The sequence below is a fragment of the Ornithorhynchus anatinus genome, chromosome 21 (genome assembly GCF_004115215.2).
Source record: "Ornithorhynchus anatinus isolate Pmale09 chromosome 21, mOrnAna1.pri.v4, whole genome shotgun sequence".
NCBI lineage: Eukaryota > Metazoa > Chordata > Mammalia > Monotremata > Ornithorhynchidae > Ornithorhynchus > Ornithorhynchus anatinus.
The window spans coordinates 11,242,466-11,270,035 of NC_041748.1; the positions used below are offsets into that span (position 1 = coordinate 11,242,466).

Below are 27,570 nucleotides of genomic sequence, written 5' to 3' on the forward strand. Positions count from 1 at the left end.
CGGCTCCGCCACTTGTCTGTTGTGTGACTTTAGGCAAGGCACGTAGCTTCTCTGTGCCTCAGTTCCCTCATCTGTAGACTGCAAGCCCTGTGTGGAACAGGGACTGTGTCCGTCCTGATTACCTTGGATCCACCCAGGCGCTTAGAACAGTGCCTGGCACATAGGTAAGCCCTTAACAAATACCATAATTATCGTTATTATTTTACAGATGAGGAAACTGAGGGAGAGGTTAAGTGATTTTCCCAAGGTCACCCAGCAGGCCAGTGGCAGAGCTGAGTCTTGAACCCTGGTCTCCTGATTTCTCATCTCGTTCACTTTGTGGTAGGCTTTACTCGGGCAAAGAGAAAAGAATGGCGGTGATGCTTCGAGAATGGACATCATTCAGAAGAAATTAGGGGTTAAGCGGGGAAGGCCTCTTGGAGCAGGCGTGATTTTAGTAAGGCTTTGAAGATGGGGACTCTTCTCTTGGGTGTGAAGGGGGAGGGAGTTCCAGGCCAGGGGGTGAGTGTGAGCAAGGGGGTTGTTGGTGAGATGGATGAGATGGAGCTACAGTGATCAGGTTGGCATTGGAGGAGCAAAGTGTGTGGGGGAGTCGTAGTGGGAGGTTAGCGAGGTTACGAAGGAAAGAGAGCCAATTGAGAGCCTTGAGGCAAATGGTTCCCGTGAGATGCGGAGGTGGATGGGTGACCACTGGAGATTTTCGAGGAGGGGGGGACGTGGACTGAATGTTTATTTAGAAGAAAGATCTGGGCAGCGGCATGAAGTATGGACTGGAGTGGGGAGAGACAGGAGTCAGGGTAGATACGAAAAGGCGGATGCAGAAGTCAAGGCGGGATATAAGAGCTTGCTGGGGCCAGCGTGGTAGCAATTTGGTTGGAGAGGAAGGGTTAGACTCTAAAGATGTTTTGCAGGCGGACCCGAGAGGATACGGTGACAGATCAAATGTATGGTTTGAATGAGAGAGGTGAGTCGGGGATAATGCCGGTGTGTGAGGCAGGGAGGATGGTGGTGGTGTCTACAGCGACGGAAACGTTGTTTGGGAGGACGGGCTGTGGGTGAGAAGGTGAGAAGTTTAGTTTTTGGTTATCTTATGGTTTAGTTTATAGTTTAGTTACGGTTATACGGGAAAGGAGAGAGGTCAGGGCTAAAGAGGCCGATCAGTCGATCGATCGGTCGTATTTATTGAGTGCTTACACTGTACTGCAATTCGACAGAGGCGGTAGACATGTTCCCCGCCCACCGGGAGCTTACAGTATAAGGGGGAGACAGATGTTAATATAAATAAATTACAGGTATACAGATATGTGCTGCGGAGCTGAGGTTGGGGTGAATATCGAGTACATAAAGGGTAAGATCTAAGTGCATAGACAGTGCAGAAGCGAGAGGGAGTAGGAGAAGAGAGGGCTTAATAGAGGAAGGCCTCTCTAGGGAGACGTGATTTTAATAAGACTTTGAAGTTGGGGAGATTGGAGGAGGAGGTGATTCCAGGTCAGGGGGAGGACGTGGGAAAAGGGTCGGTGGCGAGATGGAGGCACAGTGAGCAGGCTGTTGCTAGAGGAGTGAAATGTGTGGGCTGGGTTGTAATAGGAAACCAATGAGGTAAGGTAGGAGGGGGCGAAATGATTGAGCAGTAAAAAGTTTCTGTTTGATGCGGAGGTGGATTTGGGAATCATCAGCGTAGGCATGATAGCCGAAGCCATGGGAGCGAATGAGCTCTCCGAGGGAGTGGAGGAAGATGGAAAATAGAACAGGACCCCGAACTGAGATGGTCTCCCACGGTTAGAAGGTGGGGTGGGAGAGACCGAGAAGGAGCGGCCAGAGAGATCGAAGGAGAACCGGGAGAGGACAGTGTCTGTGGAGGGGAAAGCCAGATTGAAGGGGCTCAAGGAGACTGGGAGCCCATCTTTGGGCGGGGATTGCCTCTACCTGTTGCCGAATTGTACATTCCAAGCGCTTAGTACGGTGCTCTGCACATAGTAAGCGCTCAGTAAATACTATTGAATGAATGAATGAAGGAGAAAATTGGAGGAGAGGAAGTTGAGGAAGCAGGAGGTAAATATCTTGGCTTTTGAGGAGTTTGGAGAGGAATGGTAGGAAGGAGACGGGGTGGTAAACGGAGGGAGCCATAGTGTCAGTGGAGGCTTTTTTTGGGATAGGGGAGACATTCATTCTGTTAGAATGTTTACAGATGGTAAAAGTCAGACACATCTGGCTAAGAGCAAGTGAATAGGGCTAGCAACTGAGTTCAGTTACTTTTCAAGATATTTATCAATTATTTTCTAAGTGAGATGGATGTACGCTAGACCTTGAACTATTTTCTTCCCTGTCACATTCCTGCGACTGATTTTTGTCTTGTCTTTTTTTTTCCTCCTAAGAAATTGAGCAAAAATTCTTGAAGTCATTTGCTGGAAACCTGAACTCTCGATTTGAAAGAACTGAGGTATCATTCCAGACAAGACGGGGAGAGGTCCAGGATACATCAAGCAGTGGGAACTGGGGAGATTTTGGCAGCTCTTTAATTGTGCCCTGTCAATTAGTTCAGGTTTACAAGTCTTGGCTCTCAAAGTGTTTCAATAAAAGTGATCAAAGGTGGGGATCACTCTCCTGCTGTGAACAGTTTTCGACTACTGATGCTCATAGCCAGGAGGTGTTTTGTCCCTCAGACACTTCTAAATGTAAAACTTTCCCCAGCTTTTTTCCAAAGTGATGCAGTATACTAACAGAATGGAAACACCCGCACTTTGGGCCTACTTTTTACGGTATTATCAGCTTACAGTGTATTGAGCACTGTTCTAAACGCTGGGGAGGATGCATGTAAATCAGGTTCGACCCAGTCCCCATCCCATGTAAGGCTAACAGTCAGTCACCATTTTTCAGATGACGTCAGTGAGGCGCAGAGAACTGAAATGACTCAGCCAAGGTCACACAGCAGATAAGTGGCGGAGCTGGGATTAGAAGCCAGGTCCTCCGGCTTCCAGGCCTGTCCTCTTTACGCTAGGCCACGCTGCTTTTTTATGTGTCTGTAATCTAAAAAGTGAGACGCTTTATGCTTCTAATAAAGGTTCTGTACAGATCTCTGAATGTCAGGGATCTGCTTCCAGAAAGGTGACCCCAAGGTCCTTGTCAGCCCAGTCTTGGAGGGAAAGTCAGGCTCCGTTCATCAAAATTGAACTTAATGGCTCTTGGCTATCAGGATTGTGTAGACCTCAGGTTTGGGGACCAATTCTTGGGGAAATTTAGGGCCCCTTTCCCTTCTCCGCGCACCCGCTCCGGCCTCCCAGACTCTCCAACGGTCTGATTACTAATCTCGAGGAATTGCTCGAGCTGTGTAAAGAAGCAGGGCGATTCCAGATTGGCTTCACTTCTGGGCCGCTTGGCTGACAGAGTTTTGACTACTTGCTCTTGAACCTATCTTTAAAGCTGCAAATATAAATTTCTGATGAGATATCCCTCATGTTGGTAATCCTCTATTTCCTATGTATTACCATAACTGATGTTTTTCCCTCCGGAATCAACCTTAGAATTGAAAGTATTCATTGAGCACTCACAGCGTGCAGAGCACTGTGCTAAACGCTTGGAATGTACCAAAACTCTGCCAAATTATCAGTTTGCTCTTATATTGTGTTTATCAGATTGTGTGAGGACCTGGAGCGTGAAACAAATAAGAACGTTAGCCATAGTTGTTTCTAGTGGGCGATCCGGGTCTACATTGCCCCCAGTTAAGAGGTTCACCCAGTTCTGCCAGAAGAAAGATTTTTGTTACACATTTTGAATAGAAGAAAAAGACAGAATTAGGGAACGTTCTTCGGACCGAGGACATCTGTCCGTTTCCGGCACAACACGGTTTGGGAGGAAACTGTTGTGCATGTGTGCGTGATGTCAGAGTCAGTGTGAATTCTGTAATGTGCTTTCTTTAGCGTGAGGATCGGCGAGCATTACATAATAATAATAATGTTGTTTGTTAAGTTCTTACTGTGTGCCAGGCACTGTACTAAGGGGTGGATACAAGCAAATCGAGTTGGACACAGTCCCGGTCCCACCTAAGGGCTCACAGTCTCAATCCCCATTTTTCACCTGAGGTAACTGAGGCACAGAGAAGTGAAATGACTTGTCCAAGGTCACACAGCAGACAAGGGGCAGAGCTGGGATGAGAACTCATGACCTTCCGACTCCTAGGTGTGCTTTATCCTCTATGCCCTGCTGCTTCTCATTGCAAGACTGGGCGTATCATATGAGCAACTCCGCGCCTCGGCCTCCGAAATGTGGAAGTCTCACGGAATCCGTAAAGGGGGAGATTTTAAGCTCCAGATCTTTTCCCACCCATAGCTTTTCTGTTGCTCCAATCACATATTTGCCCTATGTAACTTGACCATTTCCTTATGTATTGTGCCGAAGGAAATAAAGGAGTCTTTTGTGTGTAAAAAATGCAGATGCCAGTTTTTTCTTTTCTTGATGACAACATATGACACAGGACCTGGGAAATTGCAGGTGTGCTGAATAGACTCAGCCCAACCCCACACAAGGAAATTGCCCAACTGTATTCTTTTTATTGCGTAGTTAAAACCAGGATAATCAAAAATTTCTCATTTGTGTTAGCCAAGTGGATGCACTGCAGTGCAATTGTCTGGATTTTCTCTTCTCAAGTGTAGTGTGGCTTTTGAGGACCTGCTCTTGACTTTCATGGATATGGATATACACTTTCACAGGTGGAAATGATTTACTGTGCCTGGATGCAGTCAGACAACTGTCGATCATCTGGGGTTCACTGTTTTCCTTCTTCCTGCTGCACCTGTTGCAGTGTTCTGCACACAGTAAGCGCTCGATAAATACGATTGAATGAATGAATGGTGGGGAGAAGATGTAAAAGAAGGTAAAAACCAAGATAGATCATTTTCTTCGTCGTTAGCAATGTAAGCAGAGAGGGGGCACAGTCCCTGTATTCCATGGAGCTCGCTGTTTTAGGGAGGACAGGTATTGAATTCCCATTTCACAGATGAGGAAACTGAAGCACAGAGAAATTAAGTGGCTTGCCCAAAGTCACACAGCTGGGATTAGGACCCCAGACCTTTCCGCTAGTCCATTGGCATCTCCACGCTTGAGGGCAAATATCCCGGGCAGTGATTTCTGCTCTGCTCTCCCAGATACACTCAGTTCAGTGGTCGGCACACCGTAAGCGCTGAGTAAATGCGGTTGATTGCAAAAGCAGTGTGGGGGAAGCAGCAAGCCAATTTCTCTCCCTCTTGCCTCAAGTCAGTCGGTAAAGAGGACAGTGAGAGAATGTCGACCCCGAGCTCCCTTCTGTGCAGGGATCACATCTTCCAACGCTCGCGTACTTTCCCGAGCACGCAGTACACTGACGTGCCTATAGTAAACACTCATTAAGTGCCATTGATTGATTGAGAAAGTGACACCCCGTTGGAAGAGAGTGACAGGAGAGATGGCGTCTGCCGGGAGTAAGGACTCGGCGACAAGAGAGGAGAGGTGGAACAGCGACTGAGGAAGAGGGCGGGGATAAAGGAGAGGTTTCGCACGATGGCGTTGGGGTTTCCCAGGCCTCGTCTTGATGGGGAAATGGAAAACTGAGGGAAGGATGGTGCAAGCAGCGGAGATGGGTTAGATGGGAGTGAGCTGACTGGGAATGTGTCTGTTTATGGTTATAGTGTACTCTCCTAAGCGCTTTGCACGGTGCTCCGCACACTGTAAGCACTCGATGCATACGACTGACGCACTGCTGGGGATATAGTATTGAGCAGCGGGAAGATCTCGGGCCAGCGGAGGGTCTCAGGAGGCAAAGCGGGCTTCAAGTCAGCTGAAGTCTGTTGCTTGACATAGCTTTAATGGAAATATCTCGAGTTCTGCTTAGGTATGCAGCTGTTCTATTTATACTTTCCAGGACTGGGAAGGGATGAAGAATCAATAGGATGTGTTCATGAAAAATAGAAGGAATCAAGAAAGGAAATTCCCCGTGGCTCAAGAATGACTAGAAAGTGCCTTCTCTGTTTAGGCTGTTCTATTTGATTTTAGACAAGTTTATGCTGTTTGTTCCGTGGAGAGAGGTCTTTATTTTGTGGATTTAGTCATTTGGCATAGTAGATCCTGCTGTGTTTGATGTACTTTATTTGCCGAAAGGATGGGGACGATATTTTTTTACAGTCCGAGAATACTCCCTGGAGCGCTTAGGATATAGATATGTGCGTACATACTCAAATGTGGGCATACTGTGTAGACAGATAGTTGTCTTTTTTAAGTTCCTTGAGGCTAAGGGTCTTGTCTTCCAACTCTACTGTATTGTAATAATGTTGGTATTTAAGCACTTACTATGTGCAGAGCACTGTTCTAGGTGCTGGGGGAGATACAGGGTAATCAGTTTGTCCCACATGAGGCTCACAGTTAATCCCCATTTTACAGATGAGGTCACTGAGGCCCAGAGAAGTGAAGTGACTTGCCCACAGTCATACAGCTGCCAAGTGGCAGACCTGGGATTCGAACCCATGACTGCTGACTCCCAATCCCGAGCTCTTTCCACTGAGCCACGTTATCTTGTAGTCTCCCAAACTCTTAGTAGTGTTCCATTTACAGTAAGTGCTCAATAAATACTGTCAATTGATCCATTTAAAATGACACCACTGACAATGAAAATTATCATGGGGTACTTTAGACCGTAAACTCCTCTCTGGACCGTAAACTACTTGTGGGCAGGGAGCATGGTTCCCAACCCTGTTGAACTGAACTCTTCCAAGCACTTAGTACAGTGTTTTGCACACAGTAAGTGCTCAATAAATACCATTGCTTGATTGATTGGCAGGAGTGGCTGGCCCAAAAGCCCACCACAGGAGGAGAATCTAGATAAAGTGGTTTGCAGAAGGACAATAGATCATTTTAATTGACTGCGATTCCCCTCCAGAGGGAAGATTTATTTGAAGATTTGAAGATTCATTGCTCCCTCTGATCCAGAAAGTAGCCAGGAGATAAGAAAAAGAAAGTCAAAAGCCAGCATCACTCTGAGATTAAATGCCTTTTTTCCCTTCTCATCCAAAGGAAAAACTTTTCCCCGAAGCTGTGCTCCGCATGTGGGTGGTATTTTGTGGGGAGTGAGAGGTTTTTTAATCCCCTGTGCTTCTGTTTTGTTTTTTGAATTATTTGGCCATTTTTTTCATTTGGGGTCACAAAGAGAGGAGGTGAAAAGTGAACTGGGACTTACTCATCCTGTATTCATCTTGTCTCGAGTGACTGATCCGTGAAAGAGAGCCAGTCCCTGGAGTTCTCAGATCCGTGAAACCAAAGCCGGCCCCTGGAGTTCTCATTTTCTGAAAAGCCCTTTCACAAGCTGACAGCCAGTTTGATTTACAACTGAATCCCCCTGCTGCAACCAACTGATGTAAGAGCGACCCATCTCATTCCGTTGAGATGTGGAGGCCGCTTTCCTTCCCTCACATTTCCAGGAATCACACCAGTTCCGGTCTTTGGTTAGTACAGACGGGTCTAGGTTTAGTCATTATTCAAGGCTTGTAGCATGTAATAATTGTGGAATTTGTAAAGCGCTTACACTGCGGGGGGAATACAAGCAAATCGGGTCTGACGCAGTCCTTTTCCCACACCGGACTCACAGTCTTAACCCCCATTTTACAGATGAGGTAACTGAAGCGCAGAGGAGTGAAGTGACTTACCCAAGGCCACACGGCAGAAAAGCGACTTCACAACTGAGTAGGGTTTTAATGATGACTAAGGCTCTGAATTCCTGTCCCATCACTTTCGTCATCATTTTAACATTTATTTCCCGGCCCGTCTTCACCAAATTTGCAAAAAAAAAAAGTTATTAGGTACGAGAACCACTGCTGGACAATAGACAAGGGCAGTAATGCACCCGGAGAAATAGTTTTGGTAAAATATCGGATGCACAAGGTAAGGTAGAAGGAAAGAAAATTTTCTCTGTCTACAAAAAGTCAGGGCAGAAGAGAAGAAAGCCTGGATCCCTGCCTCTGCTCTTTGAGAAGCAGCTTGGCCTAAGGGAAGGAGCATGGACCTGACAGTCAAAGACTTGGGTTCTAATCCCGGCTCTGCCACCTGCCTGCTATGTGACCTTGGGCAAGTCGCTTCTCTGTGCCTCAGTTTCCTCATCTGTCAAATGGGGATTCAGTACCTGTTCTCCCTCCTATTTAGACTGGGAATGAATCCTACATGGGACAGGGACTGGGTCCAGTCTGATGATTTTGTATTTACCCCAGTGCTTAGGGTAGTGTCTGACACATAGTAAGCACTTTACAACTACTATTCTTGGTGGCAAATAAGAAAAATTATTATTTAGTGTTGCCGTAGGAGTAGGGGATTCAGTAAATCATCCGCTCCCAAGTGAAAAAATGACCTTCATCGACAAGCTCGATCGTTTGGAAACTAACTAAATTCGTATCCTTGGTTTATTTCAGGTATGGCTGAATCCGCAATTTTTCTCCTCTGCTTGCTTTGCCCTTACTGTTTAGCAACCATCCAACGCTTTTATCTTAATGAGCCCTGTGATTTTTGTCTCCCATTATGCCAGCAGAGTGTCTCTGTGATGCAAATAATCTTATTAATCCCATTGTAAATACAAAGGAGTTATAAAACTGGTGTCATCCTAAATTTGAAATGTAGCTAAAAATGCGATCTCCCACCCCATAAATCTCCTGCCTGTGGATTGCCCTGTGAGGTCCCTTCCCTTCCTGAGTTTCTTACATTCCAGAAACATTTTCCTCCTTTTCTCCCTGTGTCATTATTGAAGTCCAAGCCCCAGGTATTTAACTTGAGTTTTCTCAATAGAAAACACTCTGTTCTCTAAGATCTTCCTGCTGCTCTCTTATTTTGTAGCTGAGGTGACCTCTTTTTGTCTTTCAGGTTGAATTCTCTTATCCTCCTCTGATCACAGGAGAGGGACATGACAGCCACGCTCTACCAGAAGAATGGAAATATTTACCTTTCCTTGCCTTGCCTGATGGAGCTCACAACTATCAGGAAGGTATGAAGATGGATACAGTCAGTTTTTCCGTACTGCATGTTTTAAGTTGGTGTTTTGGGTCGAATGCTGCCAGGGCACTAGGAAAATTCCTTCACCAAAGTGTATCTATCTGAAATGGGCACGACGCAGTGTTGGAAGAGAGGGTTGGATACATGAGCAGGCCTCTGGTTAAAGTGTGTGCTCTACAGCAAGATAATTTTTCTTAACCAAGGGTTCTATTGGGAATAAAACCCCCAGCATATGGGGGATGTTATTGTAGTTCAGGGTAGGCTGGGGAAGCTCAGAGAATAACTGAGGAAATTAAACTATCCCCAGGTTCTAAATGTTTGCGATTGAACTCCAGGATAATCACACAACCTCATCATCAGGGATATTTTTAAAGTGCCGGTTATGAAGAGACCTTGTACTTGAGGGTAATTCAGGACAAATTTTAGGATATAATCTCCAGCCTGAAGGAGTTTACAGTCTATGGGGAAGACACGGTTATAATAAAGGATATTTGAGTAGCTAAAAATAAACCCCGACATAATTAATCAATAATAACAAACCAGTAAGTAGTGAGAAAGCTTGGGGGGCTGGCGTGATCTGGATGGTGAGGGAGTTAATCCAGAGTATGCCTCCTGAAAGAGGTAGGTTTTAAAAAGGCCTCTGAAGGAGAGGTAGAACATGGTTTGAAGCTGAGGGGCCTAAGAGAGGAATTTTTGAAAAGAAACTTGCTCAGCCCCTAGACCTCTAATGAGCATCCTGAAGATTCCTGATGTTAAACATTTCCTTTCCTCTTAAAAAAAAAAAAAAAGTCAATTTTTTTTCAAACTGAGCTACACCTTTCAGGTTGGATTTACCACTGCCTAGAACCTTGTCTCTTTTCCTCAGTTATTCCGATCCGATGTGGTAAGTGAGGAAATTGAGATCCAAGCTTAGTCATTAGGTCGGGGCCACAGTATACATCAGTGGGAGAGTTAGGATGCAAATTTATAAACTTCTGATTGCCCAATCCAACACCCTCAACTCCTTTTAGAAGTGCCCTTATGAAGCAGGAGAAAGAACTAAAATAACCTTTAGGAATAGCATGTAAATACTCTGAGTGCTCTGGAACCATTTATAGAGCTTGTTTGGCTCCTGGGACCAGTCCTGGAAACCAGAAGTGAAGCCTCCCAAGGGCAGAGGCTCAATCCCCTGTGGGTTTCTCTCCCCGGCCCCTGATCCAAAACAGGTTGGACCAACCTGTTATTATGAGGTCTTGTTCAAGTTGCAGTGAAAATGCTGCAGCTAAAGCTGAAAAATTACCTCTGGAACCATTCTCAATCGAGAAATCAATGCTGTACGTAAGGGTTTTGCACTGACCACAACTGGGGCTTACAGATACGACTGATGCAGAAGTCGAATTCACTTTCTCAGCCCCCAAAATTGAGGTTTTGACCTATATATTCTGTAAGTTGATTATTTTTCTTACCCTGTTTCTCCCAAGCACTGCCTGCCAGTTTCTTACTACCTCTGCCATCGTTTCGCAGGACCCTTCCAGCCTGGGAATGGGTTTCCCACCGCATCCCTCCTCCTCTGCCTTTAGGGTACCACATGGCATCCGGTGACTGCTCTACTCTGTGTCTAAGGCTCCTACTGTCTGTGGTTTTGGAGCCGTGCTGTTTAGCAGCTTCATCTGAGGTGACAGACAGAAAGACAGACAGACAATCCCCGAGCCTAAGCCTGAGAAGGCCGATGGCCGCAGTGGGGCTGATCAAGGCCCTGGTAACCAGCTTTCCCCCAACAGAACTGTCCCAGATCAGAGGAGGAAATCCGGACTGCTTCACCCTGGCTAATCTAGATCAGAAAAGCTTCAGCTAATGCTCCCTGAGGTAACATTCAGATAACTTCCAGCCACCTCCCCATGGTGTAATGGCTAGAGCCCAGGCCTGGGAGTCAGGAGGTTGTGAGTTCTGATCCCGCTCCGCCACTAGTCTCTTGTGAGACCGTGGGCCAGTCACTTCACTTCTCTGGGCCTCAGTTACCACGTCTGGAAATTGGGGATTGAGACTGTGAGCCCCATTGGGGACAGGGACTGTGTCCAACCCGATTTGCTTGTATCCACCCCAGCGCTTAGCACAGTGCCTGGAACAAAGTAGGCGCTTAACAAGTGCTGTCATCATTATTATTATTATTATTGTTATTAGAAAAAACTTTGAGGGCCATCTGCTGTTGACCTGCTCCCAGAAGGTTCATTAACCAGTTGGAGGAAGAAAACTACATTCACATCCTCCCCAAAACAACATGTGATGCAATACAGACTTTCAACCAAAATCTTGGCTTACCCCCAGACTGACCATTATATGGTACTGCTCCTTAAGTTAACCTGGGCTACCACAAAACTAACCCACAACTGAAAACATCCACTTATCTACTTGTGGACGGTCCTTGGCGACTGTCCTCAGGGAGGATGCTTGTGTGCCTGGGTGTGTGAATGGGTTCTGCCCACTATTTCATAACGAAAGGAGAAAATGGATCCCCCGCAAAGCCCTTATACTGGATTCAATCCCCCAGAGAAGTGGAAGGAAGCCAGTCGACGATGGGACGAGTCCCATCAGGAACTGAGAGTTATCCGGAAGTCATCTCTGTCCTGAAGGAAAGCCCGGGACCATTCGTCTCCCTGAGCAGAGATGCAGAGTGCCAAAGACTAGCAAACAGAGTATAGGAGGCGACGAGAAGGGAAAGCCTGAAGCTATCGCGATCCTGCCCGCAAGAGGGAAGATCTGAGACTAAGGGTGGGCAGAACTACAAAGCGTGGATGTGGAGTACATGTGCAGAGTGAAGGCGTGGATCTTAGGAAGACAGCTTTACACTCTCCTTCCGTTCTGTGGGATTGCATAGATGGCATCTCTTTGGCTCTGTCCTCTTGCTTTTCCCCGTGCTCTGCTTGCGGCTATTTGCCCACCCGAGACCATATGTAAGGTAGGCATTCTCCTTTCCCAACCACGAGGCCCGCTAGCTGGCCGACCAACCTCTCGGCAAACAGTCTGTGGTAACTGCCTTCTGAATTTGAGTTTTGGTGATGACCTTGGGCCCTTTTTAACCTTCCCTTCTGCCTTGTTCTTTGTCCCAGTCCTGACCTGGAATTGCCTGGGCTCTAGCTGATGTCATCAGACGAGTAACCACTCCCCCAGTGTCAGACATGGGTGTGAGCAAATGACTTGCCTCCACGGGGCATGCTTCTCAAGGCAGGAAGACCTGAAATTCTCCCTTCCTTGTGTCCTGGGCAGATTATCACAAAGTCAGTTTTAATTTCAAAGAACTTTTTTTTTTTAAGCCCTTGAAAGGTCACCCTTTACCCTGTGTAATATGATTATTTAACCTTCAGTGAGTATCTATTATTGGGTCCAGTCGCAGTCTTGTACTAGACAGTAGGGGACACTTTATGGCGCTAGAGTTGTGGCGTAGGGAAGAGGCTAACATTTCACTGGATCAGGATTGGGTTTTAAAATTGCATCGGCCGTGTTCACATTCTTAATAATAATAGCATTCATTGCTTAGCCAAGCACCGTCTAAGTAAGTATGGGCACAGATATCAGATAATCAGTTCGGCTCCCTCACAGTCAAAGAGAAAGAAGGAAAACAGTTATGTATCACTTACCTTTCGTGGTTTACTACTAACCCTATTCTCCCTCCACAACATTCCAGGATCCACCTCTTAACAGTAATGATAATGATGATGCTATTTGTTTAGCACTTTCTACGCGTCAAGCACCGTTCTAAGCCTTGGGGTGATAATAAGCACTGACTGTGTGCCAGGTCCTGTTCTGAGCCCTGGGGTAGATACAAGGTAATGAGGTTGGACACAGTCCCTATCCCACATGGGGCTCACAGTAATCCCCATTTTACAGATGAGGTAACTGAGGCACAGAGAAGTTAAGCGACTTGCCCAAAGCCAGCTGTCAAGTGGCGGAGGTGGAATTAGCACCCACGACCTCTGAAATATAGTTGTACACAAACATCCGCACTCCACAAAAACCTCCAGTGGTTGCTCCTTCCCCTCCATGTCGAATGAAAAGTTCTGACTGTTGGCTTAAAGGCGCACTCAATTAGCGCTCTAATTCCTACTCCTCCACTCTTTGCCCATTAATAGATTACCCTCTTAATTTAGTATTTTCTTTGTGCTGAAGACTATACTAAGTGTTTGGAAAGGAACAATACAGCAGAGTTGATAGTTGATAGATGCAATCCCTGGCCACAAGGAGCTTACCCTCTAAGGAGGGACTACATTTAAATTAATTGCAGATAGGAGAAATAATACAGCATAAGCCTACTTACCTAAGTGCTGTGGGACGGGGGTGAGTATCACAGTGCTTAAAGGGTAGACAGTCACGCGTGTAGTTGATGAAGAGGGGAGGGAAGAGTGGAGAAATGACGACTTAAGGAAGACCTCTTGGAGGGAGATGTGATTTTAGGAGGGTTTTGAAGGTGGGAAGGCGACCTGTCGAATGTGAAGAGGGAGGTAAGTTACAGGCCCGAGGGAGGATCGAGGCAAGGGGTCAATGGTGGGACAGATGCGGTCGAAGTACGGAGAGTAGGTGGGTGTTGAGGAGCGGAATACACGGGTTGGGTTGAGAACTGATTCAGTTCCTTAAAGCCGACGGGGAAGCGTTTCTGTTCGATGGGGAGGTCGATCGGCCAGGAGGGTTTGAAGAGGGGGAGGTATGGATTGAATGCTTTTTCAAAAAAATGGTCTGGGCAGCAGAGTCGAGTGTGGAAGGATTGGAGGCAGGGAGGTACAAATCTTACAAACTCTGTGTCTGTTTCCCCTGCAAAATCGTAAGCTGCTTGAGGACAGGTATTTGTATACAGTTTCTATCGTACTCTCCCATATGCTCTCTACACAGTTCGGTGCTTAATAAATGCTATTGATTGGTACCCGAAATGAGATTTTAAGAAGGTTAACGGTAAAGAGGCTATGCTGTTACGTAGCTATTTCAATTATCGTGGTGACAGATCACTGTTATTTGTAACTTCATGTTTTTCTATGAGGGAGTAACTAAAAAAAAAAGGCAAAACTGACCAATCTGTTCCAAGGACATTTCCGCTCAATGTTATTTAGCAAATGCAAAAACGACAGGTAGTCACCATTTACGGAGTGGGTTTTTGGGACCAAAATACCATTGCAGTTTTGTTCGTGTGGTTTTAACTTCAATGGTTTAACTGTAGGTAAATTCCAGATTCTGTGGTGTGTCCAGATTACTATTGAATTCCCAGCCTAACTAAAGCCCAGACAAACTGGACAATTGAAAAGCACGAATAATCGAAAAATCCCTCTCTCAGTGAAGGCTAGACTGTTTACTGTCTAGTCAGGCCATTGTTCTGACACCAGGACGGGGGAGAAAGTCTTCCAGACTTTGCTGGGAGTCAGTCAGATCAATCAAGCAGCGTGGCCTAGTGGATAGAGCACGGACCTGGGAGTCAGAAGGACCTGAGTTCTGATCGCCCCCACCCCCGCCCCCCCGCCCGCCACTTGTCTGCTGCTCTGTGACCTTGGACAAGTCACTTCACTTCTCCAGGCCTCAGTGACCTCATCCGTCAAATGGGGATTAAGACTATGAACCACACGTGGGACACGGATTGTGTCCGACTCCATTCGCTTGTATGTAGCCAGCGCTTAGTCCAGTGCCTGGCACAAAGTGAACGCTTAACAAATACCCTAAAAAACCCCAGTCGGAGGCGTCTTTTAGCTGAAAAACCTCCATTCTCTGCACTGATTTATTCCACCTGACTAGCTGCTCACCCATCACTGGGGATAAACACAGAGGATTCACTGCTGATTGGGAAGCGTGGATTCCGCCCCTTCCTGCTGCAGTGGGGTGAGACTGGGGAGGAGGAGAGATGGGAATGTGGGGAAGTGGGAGCGATCCTGACACAGAGAAACCTTCTCTGTAAAAGCCTCAACGTGAAGCCGGGCTGCACATCCCCATCCCAACTCTTCTCATAAAGCCCCGCTCAACATTGTAACTCTCTCCCCAAAGCCTAGATACCTCTAGTGCATGAGCAAAACCCTCTGCCCACCCCGATTTGCAGTAGAAAGATCATGGCTAATTCCACACCCCAGATGAACCACAGCTTGTTAGTAGAGATTATATCGTGTTTTGGTGCAGAGTCGCCATCGCCTGAGGAGAGTGCCCATTTTGGCAGAAAAGTGGGCAGTGATGACAACAGGTGAAGAAAGTGCTGCATCTTTGGGCTTCGACGAATTGATGTGTCCGTATTTTTTCCTCAGATACCGTGTTTTTCCACTTGCCACCCAGAAATGGAAGTCGAACAACGATATATGGCGTTTCTTGCTACAGGCAGATCGAAGCCAAGGTAAGACAATAGTAATAATAATGATGATGGTATTTGTTAGGCGCCTGCTATGTGCCGAGCCCTGTTCTAAGCACTGGGGAAGATGCAGGGTAATCAGTTTGTCCCACATGGGGCTCACAGTCTTAATCCCCATTTTACAGCTGAGGGAACTGAGGCTCAGAGAAGTGAAGTAACTCATCCAAGGTCACATAGAGACAATTGGCGGAGCTGGGATTAGAACCCACGTCCTCTGACTGCCAAGCCCTGGCTCTTTCCACTAAGCCATGCTGCTTCTCTAAATTCAGGTCGCTGTATCTAAGACAAGTGAGGCTTTGTGGAAGTTTGCCAAAATATTTTCTAAGGCCCTATTGGACCCTGAAGGAAAATTTTCACAGGACCTGGTTTTTCTAACAATTGTAATTTTTATAAGCACGCGTGTCTGTTTTGGAAATTTTGCGCCACTGTGACCATGATCAGGTGGGCATTTTTTGCTTAATGTAGAAAAATTTGAGTTTCGATTGGTAGAAACCTAAACCTGGCAAAAATACCTGCGACTATAGCTGGAGTTTTACAGCTGATAGTACAAATTCTCAGATTCTCTAGTCATCTTAAAAAAGATTACAGACATGTATTTCATTTGTATAGTATGTTTAATTGTACACGTATATCGTGCTTATCGTAAATTTTATAGCATGACAAAAATATATGTTGTGTTTGTAAAAAGGAACTTCTCACTGTATAATTCATTATATGTAATCTTACAGTGTTCTTGATTTTCCCACTATCGCGTTTGGTTGGTATTTTAGTAAGATTGGGGCGTCGTGCTAGCATTTTTAAATGGAAGCATTGTAGCCAAGTGTGATATAGAGTTGACTGTTAGTACAGCCACGCTAGCTTGCGTTTGTCCCTCTAACATATGCCACTTTCACTCTTGAATAAATATATGGACTGTCGTCCAAACCCTCCCTGATTTGTAAACTCAGTCTGAGCGTTTGCTTCCGGGTCCATGTCCCCACCCTTTCAAGGGTTTACCATTGAGTACAGAACTATTTGTTCTAGGTTAGGTTACTCTTCAGTGTGTACTGTGCCGGTTTATGTCACAACTGGCTACACTTAAAAAAATGGACCTGAGGCCCACTGCCAGTTTTCAGGTTGTTCCTGTGGTGTCATTTTACAGTCACGTGGGCACACCTGTCCATCCAGATGCGTACACCCATGCGTCAGTAGGTCAGAGAAGGCTAAATAAATTAGGATGCCTTTTTTACAGTACTCTCAATTCAGTAATCAATTGATAGTATTTATTGAGTGTCTGCTGTGTGCACAACGGTGTCAATTTAGCCATTGGGTGAGTACAGTGGCGTTAGAAGACAGAGTCAAAGGGCTGACGACGGAGGAAATCTGTGGGGGTTCCAGAAATGGGAAAGCCAAAATGGGGCCCCCCCCACCCGGGCTTTTCTTAATGGTGGGGTCCCAACCTGGTGAGGACCCAGGAGGACTGCACTGAGGGGCCACATACACAGTCAGTCGTTCCACCGCCACCATGGACACACCGGGATTCCCACTAAACATTCCACGTTGTGCAGTGGATGGTGACGGGGATGGATGGTGTTATTTGTGTATTCATACCTAGCCGGAGAGATTGACACACAGTATTCCACCCTTTTCATTCTTCCCAAGATGACCTCCTCGTTCTCTTGCCCTCGACTCTCCCGCCTTTCATTCAGTCGTATTTATTGCGAGCTTATCTTGTCTTATGCTGTCGAGTCGTCTCCGACCCACAGCGACTCCACGGACACATCTCTCCCAGAACGCCCCACCTCCGTCTGCCATCGTTCCGGTAGTGGATCCATAGAGCTTTCTTGGTAAAAATACGGAAGTGGTTTTACCGTCGTCGCCTTCCGCGCAATAAACTTGAATCTCTTCTCTCGACTCTCCCATGCCATTGCTGCCCAGCACGGGTGAGTTTTGACGCATAGCAGATGACCTTCCACTCGCTAGCCACCGGCCAAGCTAGGAATGGAATGGGTAGGCCTCTGCTTGACTCTCCCTCCCATAGTCGAGCCTGGTAGAGGACTGGAACCTCTCCAGGTGGGATCCTGAGAGGAAAATTGAGCGCTCCCTGTGTGCGAATCATGTACTAAGCACTTGGGAGAGTATAATATAACAATAAACAGACACATCCCTGCCCGCAACGAGTTTAGAGGGGGAGAGAGACATTAATATAAATAAATAAATTCCCAGTCAATTAGTGATATTTGTTGAAAGCCTCCCGAATGCAGAACCCTGAACTCAGTGCCTGGAAAAAAGTACAGTAGAACTCCTCTCCCTCGCACTACTCCCCAGGCTTGGACCTCCCTCCTTCCCCAAATCTGGCAAACTATAGCCCTTCCCACAGTCATTCAAGAGTTTTTATTCAATAGTATTTATTGAGCGCTTACTATGTGCAGAGCACTGTACTAAGCGCTTGGAATGTACAATTCGGCAGCAGATAGAGACAATCCCTGCCCATTTGCAGGCTTACAGTCTGAAATCCCATCTTCCTCGATCTCCTTCCCATTTCCCCATGGCGTGTAAACCGCTAAGAGATGGTCGGTGGGTTCTGTAATGTATTTAGAACCCTTCTCGGCGCTTACGTTTGTACGTTTATTCACTTGTATGCTCTTCGATTTCTCTTGATTGCTCTCTTTTTAAATATGTTTTTGCGTGTTTCCCCACTTAGAGACTAAACTGCTCGTGGGCAGGGAATACGTCACTTCTGTGTTTTGTGTTTGGCTCCCATTGGGTGCTTAATAAATGTGAGCCCATTGTTGAGCAGGGATTGTCTCTATCTGTTGGCGAGTTGTACTTTCCAAGCGCTTCGTACAGTGCTCTGCACACAGTAAGCTCTCAATAAATACAATTGAATGAATGAACTACTGTTAGTAGAAGACTCTATTACTCCCCTCAAGGAGCTTTCAATCTAGTAAGGATGACAGACACAAAATAAATTATAGATAGAAGGAAACAGTTTAAAGATGGATATATAAATGAGCATGTATTTAAAAAGTAGAGTAGTGGGAATAGTATTAAGCACTTGCTGTGTGCAGAGTTAACTGAATTAAGGACTGGGGAACAATACCCAGGTGGGAATTAGACACGGTCCTTGTTCTTTGAGGTTCTCACATTCTAAGGCTACAACTGGCGACGGTCGTTTGTGGATCAGTGAAACGGTAAGACACTAGATCAACACCCAAGACAAGCACAGATGGACAAAATTTAAACAAAAATCAGCAGTATACATGGGCCAGAGGAGCAGAATTTCAGGTTCCTCACGGCTCGGTACGTAAGGCTCACGGTCAAACACGGTGACGGCCTCAGCAGCTGTTAGAAGTCTTCCCGAGGATTTGTGGTGGCCTCGTGCTGCGACTGTTTGCCTCCTGCCCACCAGGCTGGTGGAAGGGAGGTCGGGATGGAGTCAGTTGGCATATATGGAAGTCCTGCAGGTGGTTGTGAGTACACGGGGTGCCAGCTGACCCAGCCGTGCCAAGGTAGTAGTTGGTAGGATAATGACCTGGGGAAGAAGACGAATCGATCAGGGAAGGTGTCTTGGAGGAGGAGGTGGGATTTCAGAAGTGGTTTAAAAACTGGGGAAGAGTTACGATCTGACGGATTTGCAGGGCCGGGGTGGGAGTTCCAGGAAGGGTGAAGGGATAAAATAAAGGGATCCAGAAGTGGGAGAGATGAGAACAAGGCACCTCTCTCATCCTTCCTCCCACACCACGGGCTTTGACTTTATTGCTTTCCAACCAGCTCCTTATTCCTTCTCTGGGTCTCAGTTACCTCATCTGGAAAATGGGGATTGAGACTGTGAGCCCCACGTGTCCAACCCAATTTGCTTGTATAATAATAATAATAATAATAATAATGATAATGGTATTTGTTAAGCGCTTACTATGTGCAAAGCACTGTTCTAAGGGCTGGGGTAGATACAAGCTCATCAGGTTGTCCCAAGTGGGGCTCACAGTCTTAATCCCCATTTTGCAAAGAAGGTAACTGAGGCCCAGAGAAGTTAAATGATTTGCCCAAAGTCATACAGCTGACAGGTGGCGGAGCCAGGATTAGAACCCATGACCTCTGACTCCCAAGCCCGGGCTCTTTCCACTAAGCCAAGCTGCTTGTATCCACCCCAGCACTTTGTACAGTGCTTGAAACAAAGTAAACACTTAACAAATATCATCATTATTATTATTATTATTAGTCTCTCCTCCACCCTCTTGAGGTTCAAGGCTGTGTGATATCTGGTATCTGAGCAGCTCCCCACTGCAGAACTTCCCAGTCCTGACGCTCAGTACAGGGCACCGCACGCCATGAGCGCTTGATAAATACCATTGCCAAACTACTGTCTTTAGAGTAAGTTGCAAAATGCAGAAGTATGGTGGGAGAGATCGTGGCTGCTAGTGAACGGTACTCTCCCAAGCACCAGTATAATAAGTGCTAAATAAATAACAAACGATTCATCAAACGTTTCCCTAACACTGGCCAATCAATCAGTCATTTTTAGAGCAGCTTTTTTAGTAACCATCAGGTGCAAAACCTCTGCTGGGGAGAAATGCACCTCCCGAAAGAACCGCCATGAGAACCTTTGCTTATAATTCAGAGCTGCAGGAGGGTGTTAACTCTGTAATATATGCAGGCATTAATGCCCAGTAAATCCAGAGGAAGGGACAGGGGACTTACATATTTCAAACTTACACTGCGTCCTTAGGGTGATGTTCTCTGAGATCTTATGTTTAACCCAGAGGATTTGACAAGCACTTGATGTGTTTCTGGACATTAAAAATTCAGTTGTGCACCTACCTGTGAAAATTATCTGTTGACTTGGTGATTTTTTGTCCCTTAATAGATACTGAAAGTACGGCAAGCAGATGTCACCCGAGAAACTGTTCAGAAAAGCGTCTGCGTGCTAAGCCAGCTGGTAAGAGATGGAGTAATTTGAAAGAAATAAAATGCATAAGTAAGAGGCTTCTTCTTCTTGGAGAATGAAAGATAGGGCTCAGACCAGTTTTTTTAGGAGCTGTGGTGAAAAGGCTGGGTTGGGAAAGAGGTAGAAACTATTGGGTAAAAAGGGTTTTTTAAAAAATGTGAACAGATTTCACTTACATTCCTGTCCTCCTCCCTCCCCCGTCCCAACCATCATAGGTAATTGATTATCGTTGTCAATTAAGTTATATTAATACCATATTTACATAACAGGTAACTTAGTTCACATTTCTAGCCACAACACAGTATTACACACAAAGCCAGCCCCTCTAATTTGAGTTTCAGAATCTTTCTAAGACCCTTTACATTATTTTACAGGCCTGTGATTTTTTTAAATTCCCAAATTCTAATGACTGAATGTATAACGTATTCTGAGTACTGTACATATTTATGCCATTTTTATCTCTTAAGTTGATAAACTGCAGCTATAGATCACTCATTAGGGTTCTTTTCAGTCAAGCAGAAAATGTATTTAAACCCCTTCCATGACACTCATGCTTTCTAGGCCTCTGTCTGAAGTCATCACCGTTCAATTCTTTTCCTATTCCAGAGGCAAAGCGAAATCACTAAAAATCATTTTGATGAGTGTTCATGGAGAAGGAGCAGGTGGAACTCTGCTACATCAATTCACTTCAGGGAAATACAGGGTTATTTGTTTTGTTTGGATTTTTTTATCCAAAGAAAGTTCTGAATTTTCCCCTTGGAAATTGCAGAATCAACTTTTTCCCTGGGAATTAGTGGGTTAATGCGTTTCCCTGTGAATGGCAGTTGCAAAATTTCCCACAGAAGTCTACGTGAAGGTTAAAGATTAAAATAATTTCCAGAGAATGTAAACTTTTCAGAATGTTTTTTCCACATAGAGGTGTGCGGCAAGAACAACCTTATTAATCACCTACTGAAACCTATGCCTGCAGCAATTTCTTTGGGTCTGTTTTTAAGATTCTCTTCCTTGCCCCACCTCACAGATTGCCGCTTGGCAATTTTTCTGAAGGCCTGCTAGGTAAGCATCCCTATTTTCTAAACCTCCAGCAAAGAGGGTTCCTTTGTTCAAAGGCTAGTAAAGAAACTTGCCCTGTAAAGAAGAGGCCAAAAAAAATTGTATTTTTGCAATTTAGAAAATTCTCTTGACCCAATCACTGGAAGTTCTTTAAGGGCAACACAAGCATTTGACAAGAAGAGGTCTATTCTAAAAGTTTTAAATGCATGTAGCTTTTGCCTGAAGACTTTTGAGGAGACTGCCAAATCATGCTAACCAAAGGCAGTTGAAAACTAGTCTGCTTAGCGTGAGTTGCATTGTGCCTTCAGAACTGTGATAAAATCGGATCTCTGTTGTCATCTAGGCCCAAAATATTCAGACAGCTTGTGGATTAGTAATGTGACATTATTGACATTGTTAATGGATTTCGAGGGTTAGACTGTCTCTTTGATTCTTGTGGGTTTTAATGTAGGAAATAAGTGCTGTAAGAATTGGCTTTTCCCCAAAAAGGTTGACACGAGACTCCCCAGGAAAAATGGCATTTAATATGGATGGCGTCTGACCCACAGTAACCCCACGGAATAGCAGCACTGACTGAAATTGGAATTTATTTAGCACATTTCTTGAGCACATCTGGGAATTATTAAACGACTTTGTGTGTCTTGTCACTTCTCATCGTGTAAATAGGGAGGGGAGGAGTATTTTAATCCTCACTTTACAGATGCACTAACCCTGAATTGCAGTTTCCACGTGGAACTGCTAGCCTTGGGCTGCGGAGGCGTGTGGGAGATGTAGGGAGGGAGTTGGGGGTCAGGACCAGGTTAGGGGGAAGACCAGATAAGCCGTTTGCCTCAGCAAAACCCTAGGACAAAATGTTCACTGGAATAGGCCAGTCCTGCCTGTCGTCCGATCAGGCAGCCGAGAGGTCGAGGAGGTTTAGGATGGAGTAGAGGCTGTTGGATTTGGCAAGAAGGGGATCATCTTTGATCTTTGAGAGGTTCTGTGGAGTGAAGGGTCTGGAAGTCAGATTTGAGGGCGAATTGGAGGACAGTAATCAGAAAAAGCAGATGAGTGACAACTCGCTAAAGGAGTTTGGAGAGGATTGGGAGGAGGGAGATGGGGTGATAGCTGGAAGGAGTGGGGGGGGTTCACCTTTTTTGCAGGCTCCTCCTCTGTATCCTATCCTCTTACCGTGGGGTCTCTCAAGACACAGTTCTAGGTCCCCTTCTATTCTCCTTCCACTCCCTTAGGGAACTCATTTGCTCCCATTACGTCAACTACCCAACTTTATGTGGACGATTCCCAAATATACATCTCCAGTCCTAACCTCTCTCCTTCTCTGTAATCTCTCATTTCCTTTTGGCTTCAAGACACCTCTTCCTAGATGTCCCGCTGACACCTCAGACTTAACATGTCCAAACCCAACTCCTTGTCTTCCCTGTCTCCCCAATGTCTTTCCCATTACTGTAGACGATACCTCTGTCCTCCCTACCTCCCACGGACATAACCTTGGTGTCATCCTCGACTCATCTCTCTCATTCCACCCGTATATTCAGTCTGTCACCAAATCCTGTCGGTTCTCTCTTCACAACATCCATTCTTTCCTCTCCATCCAAACTCCTCACACGCTGATTCAAGAAGCACTTATCCTATCCAGCCTTGATTACTGCATCAGCCTCCCTGCTTCCCGTCTCTCCCCACTCCAGTCCATACTTCACGCTGCTGCAGAGAGTTTTTCTTAAAAAAAGTTCAGTTCTCTCCACACTCCACAAGAATATCCATTGGCTGCCCATCCATCTCAGTATCACGTAGAAACTCCTTCCCTCTGGTTTTAAAGCACTCAACCAGCTTGCTCCCTTCTTCCTAACCTGATCTCCTACTACAGCCCAGCCTGCACACTTTGCTCCTCTAGAACCAGCTTGTTCAAGGTGCCCCGATATCGCCTGTCTAGCTGCTGACCCCTCTTACATGTCCTCTCTCTAGCCTGGAACTATCTTCACCGTCATATACGCCAGACTTCCACCCTCTCCTCCTTCAAAGCATTATTTGGGTATCATCTCTTTCAGGAGGCCTTCCCCAATTAAGCCCTCTTTTCCCCAGCTCCCTCTCTTCTGCCTAGTTGTCTAGGCACTTGGATCTGTGACCTTCGGGCGTTTAATATGCTCCCCACCCTACTTACGTATATATCTTTAAACTCCATGGTATAAATTATTTACTTTTAATGTCTGTCTCCCCCGCTAGACTGTTGTGGGTGGGGAACGAGTCTGCTAACTCTCTTGTATTATATACTCTCCCAAACACTTAGTATAGTGCACTTAGGAAGTGCTTAATAAATACCAGTGATTGATTGATAATGATTCAATCCTCTACTTTTCTGGGGGCGGAGACCCAGCCAGGGACGTAGCCCTTGGTTGTCTTCCCTGCCTCTCTTCCTTGCTTTATTTTCCTTAACTTTGCATTCATTCTTCAGTATTTATTGAGCACCTCCTATAAGCCGAGTGCTGTGTTAAGCACTGGGGAAGAGTACAATGGAGAATTAATCAGAAACAGTCCCTTGTCCACAGTCTTAAGAATACTTCACTAGAATATAGTAAGACTACTTATTAAGAATCTTTACTCTGTTAATAATGTTTTGTTTCTCCTGCAAAGCCCCTCTATGGATTACTCCAAGCAAAACTTCAACTCATTACACACGCCTATTTTGAAGAAAAGGATTTTTCCCAAATATCAATACTCAAGGTATGTGCCCCTTCATTTACCTTTTGGGCGTTTTTATCTTACTCTGATTTTTTTTTTTTAATGTTATTTGCTAAGCGCTTACATTACATTACTTCTAAGCGCTGGAGTAAATACAAGCTAATCAGGTTGGACACAGTCCCTGTCCCACCGGGGGCTTGTAGTCTTAATCCCTATAGTACAGATGAGGTGACTGAGGCACAGAGAAGTGAAGTGACTTCTCCAAGGTCACACAGCAGACAAATGGCGGAGCTAGGATTAGAACCGAGATCCTTCTGACTCCTAGGACCATGCTCTATCCACTAGGCCACACTGCTTCTTTCTAAACAAGAGTATTGTTAGTTGGATTCATTAAAGATGAGAAATTTTGTGTTTTCCTAGCAGGGAAGTGGAATTCCAATGTGTAGAGATTCTTTTTTTTCTTGCTCTGCCGTAGGCTTTCTAGCTAGCTGGAATGTCTGCAGGTTTCAACAGGAGGGAAAGGGAGAATCTGGATGTAGGATTGAGGCAGCCATGGATGTTAGGTCTAGAGCCTGACAGAAACCAGGCTAGGCCTAAGTAATTATGTTCTGGCTAAGTAGGATTTGTAATCGGATTTTAAATTCTGATTCGAAGGAGTCATTTGAGATTCCTTCAAGTGACTGATACTCATGGCCGCTGCATGCCCCAGTACATGACGGGAACAGAGGGCCAGTGAATTTTTTCTGGGCTCATTAGCCTGTGAAGAGGCCCTTAATAGTAAATCGTATTACAAAGCATCCCTTCCGATGTTTTAATAATTGTCTCCCACCAGTGTGTCAGGCAGCTCCTCAACCCAATGCCTGGATTGGTTGGGCGACGTCTCTCCCTCTGAAACTTGTTCTGCTTCCTGCTCAGGTCTGACAACTAGAGAGATTAAGGAGGGGGGAGATTTCAACCTGAAGATCTAAGGATGTTTCCTGGTTTAATGTGCCACCCTTAAACCACCTCAGCTTCTGTGCAGCCAAATTATTGGAGCCCCTCAGTTACCCAGCAGGTCTGAAGAGCTTCAGTAGTTGTGTATTTGCCCCGTTTCCCATTGAGCGATATAAAGCTAGCCTTGCCCCAACCTAGCTCGTACCCCACCGCCTCTCCCTGACAGCCCCTATGACCCTGTCGTCGGTGGCCAAAAGAAGGGGATGGCACCCGCTCCCTCCCTGGCCGCAGACAATAGGTGGTGGCAAGAACAGAAGGTTAGGGAAAATAAATGGCAGCCTCTTCTATATTTTCTCCTCTCTGACTACTAAGGGCTGTGGGAGATCAGGTTGGACACAGTCCGTGTCCCACCTGAGTCTCACAGCCTTAATCCCCATTTTACAGATGGGGGAACCGAGGCCCAGGAAAGTGAAGTGACTTGCCCAAGGTCACGCAGCAGATGCGTGGCGCAGCCGAGGTTAGAAGCCAGGTCCTCTGACTCCAGGCCCGTGCTCGTTCCACTAGGCCTCGTTGCTTCTCCTCTGTATTCCCCCATTGATGCGGCCAGGGAGGGGAGCTCTCCTCCTTATCCAACGCTCAGAACAGTGCTTGGCACATAGTAAGTGCTTAATAAATACCATAATTTTTTTTCGGTCTACCAACCAATTTATTGAGCGCTGACTGTGTACAGAGTACTGTACTATGCATTTGGGAGAGTACAATATAATAGGATTGCTAGACACACTCCCTGCCCACAACGAGCTTATGATCTAGAGGGATTCTCTGGCAAGGCTCACCCTCTCCCCCCCGCCCCCCACCCCATTTGACTTCCGCTGGCCTCCAGCCTGCAGGAGCACGGAGGACTGGGCTAGGAAGGATACGGTGGAGCCACTTATTTAGGATAGTCGTTAAAGTGGAACTCTGAACATCAGTCACTTTGGTCTGAAGGTTGAGTAACCCCTTTGGAGGTAGCTGACCGGTGATTTTTTCCTAACTAGCCTGTCGGTCAATCAGCAGAATTCACTGAGGACCTACGGCATCCCGTAGGTGGTCTTTGGAAGGCTAAGTGACTCGACTTAGATGAACAGATTTTGGACACATCACCCGGAGGGTTGATTCGCTGGAGAAGACACTAATGCTAGGAGACGTCCAGGGAAAACATGGAAGAGGCCACAGCGGCGATAACGGAAAAGCCGCTAGAAAGGTTACGGGCTGTGGCGGAAGATAGGACATTCTGCAGAAAATCTATCCATAGAGTCGCCGTGAATCCGAAGCGACTCGACGGCATTTGATAATGATAATAAACCATGTGCAGAACATACTGTATACTGTGTACTTGGGAAAATGCATCAGGACAGGTATATGTGACCCCCACCTTCTAGAAGCTTAGAGGTTAGCGGGGGGAGAGTTTAAAGGGCAAATAATAGAGTTAAAAGTCAATTCAACTTTCTCTCAACCCCAATTGATTTTATAGGAGCTCTACGAGCATATGAACAGATCTTTGGGAAGCACTTCATTAGAAGGATCCCAGGTGTACCTTGGTGAGTAGCTTTTCAAGCTCTAAGGCAATATTTTCCTACCAAAATTGATTTGTCTGTGCAGTAAAACTCAGTACGAGAAGTAAATGCATCTGTAGTGCCGTTTTCCCCTCCCTGTTCTTCCTTCGCAAATGAAACATTTATAAAAGCTAGGAGACTTTACCGTAATGTCAATCACTCAATAGTATTGCTCTCAATAAATGCGACTGAATGAATGAACGAGTGCTTACTGTATGCAGAGCACTCTATTGAGCGCTTACTCTGCAGAGCACTATTCTGAGCACTTACCGTGTACCAAACCTGGTAATAAACGCTTGGGAAAATTTGATTCAATCAGTGATATTTATTGAGCACTTACTGTGTGCAGAACATGGTAAAAAACACGTGGGAGAGTACAATACAAAAGTAAACAGACACATTCCCTGCCCACAGTGAGCTTACAGTCACTTCTCTGTCCCTCATCTGTAAAATGGGGTTTAAGACTGTGAGCCCCACTTGGGACAACCTGATTCCCCTGTGTTTACCCCAGCGCTTAGAACAGTGCTCTGCACATAGTAAGCGCTTAACAAATACCAACATTATTATTATTATTATTACAGTCTAGAGTCAGGGCGACAGACGACAGTACAAATAAATAAATGTCAGATAGGTACATAAGTAGGTACCTAAGTGCTGTGGGGTTGGGAGGAGGGAGCAAGTCAAGGCGATGCAGAAGGAAGTTGGAGAAGAGGAAAGGAGAGGGTTAGTCCGGGAAGGCCTCTTGGAGGAGATGCGCCCTCAATCAGGCTTTGAAAGGGGGTGGCAGGGTCCGGGGGAGGCGGGGAGAGTAAAATTACCTGGCAGTATTAGATGCAGATGATCTGGTGATGATGACGATGACGAAGGTCTCCTGTTGAGAACCACAGACCAGCTTCAATCCTGACACTTCAAGACCAAGAACTTCCGCAGAAGGGCTACTATTCTAGAAAGTTGTAGGTTTAAGAATGAGAGACGTAGAATGTGTTGATCTGGCAGATGTGAAAAAAACATTTTTAAAAATAGAATTCCAAAAAAATTTTAGT

General features: G+C 45.8%; 1 protein-coding gene and 1 non-coding gene across 2 annotated transcripts in view; one reads left to right on the forward strand and one right to left on the reverse strand.

The window, feature by feature from the left end:
- The window catches only part of AVL9 (AVL9 cell migration associated), a 62,985-nt gene that overhangs the window by 10,797 nt on the left and 24,618 nt on the right, over positions 1–27,570 (forward strand). The window contains exons 2-6 of the mRNA XM_029048845.1: positions 8,869–8,989; positions 15,243–15,328; positions 20,190–20,261; positions 23,952–24,041; positions 26,446–26,512. Of these exons, the coding sequence (XP_028904678.1) occupies positions 8,869–8,989; positions 15,243–15,328; positions 20,190–20,261; positions 23,952–24,041; positions 26,446–26,512 (436 nt within the window). The remainder of the gene's footprint in view (positions 1–8,868; positions 8,990–15,242; positions 15,329–20,189; positions 20,262–23,951; positions 24,042–26,445; positions 26,513–27,570) is intronic.
- On the reverse strand, positions 17,276–17,413 carry LOC114806264. Its single transcript, XR_003754299.1, has one exon. It is a non-coding gene; the product is annotated as a small nucleolar RNA SNORA7 (small nucleolar RNA).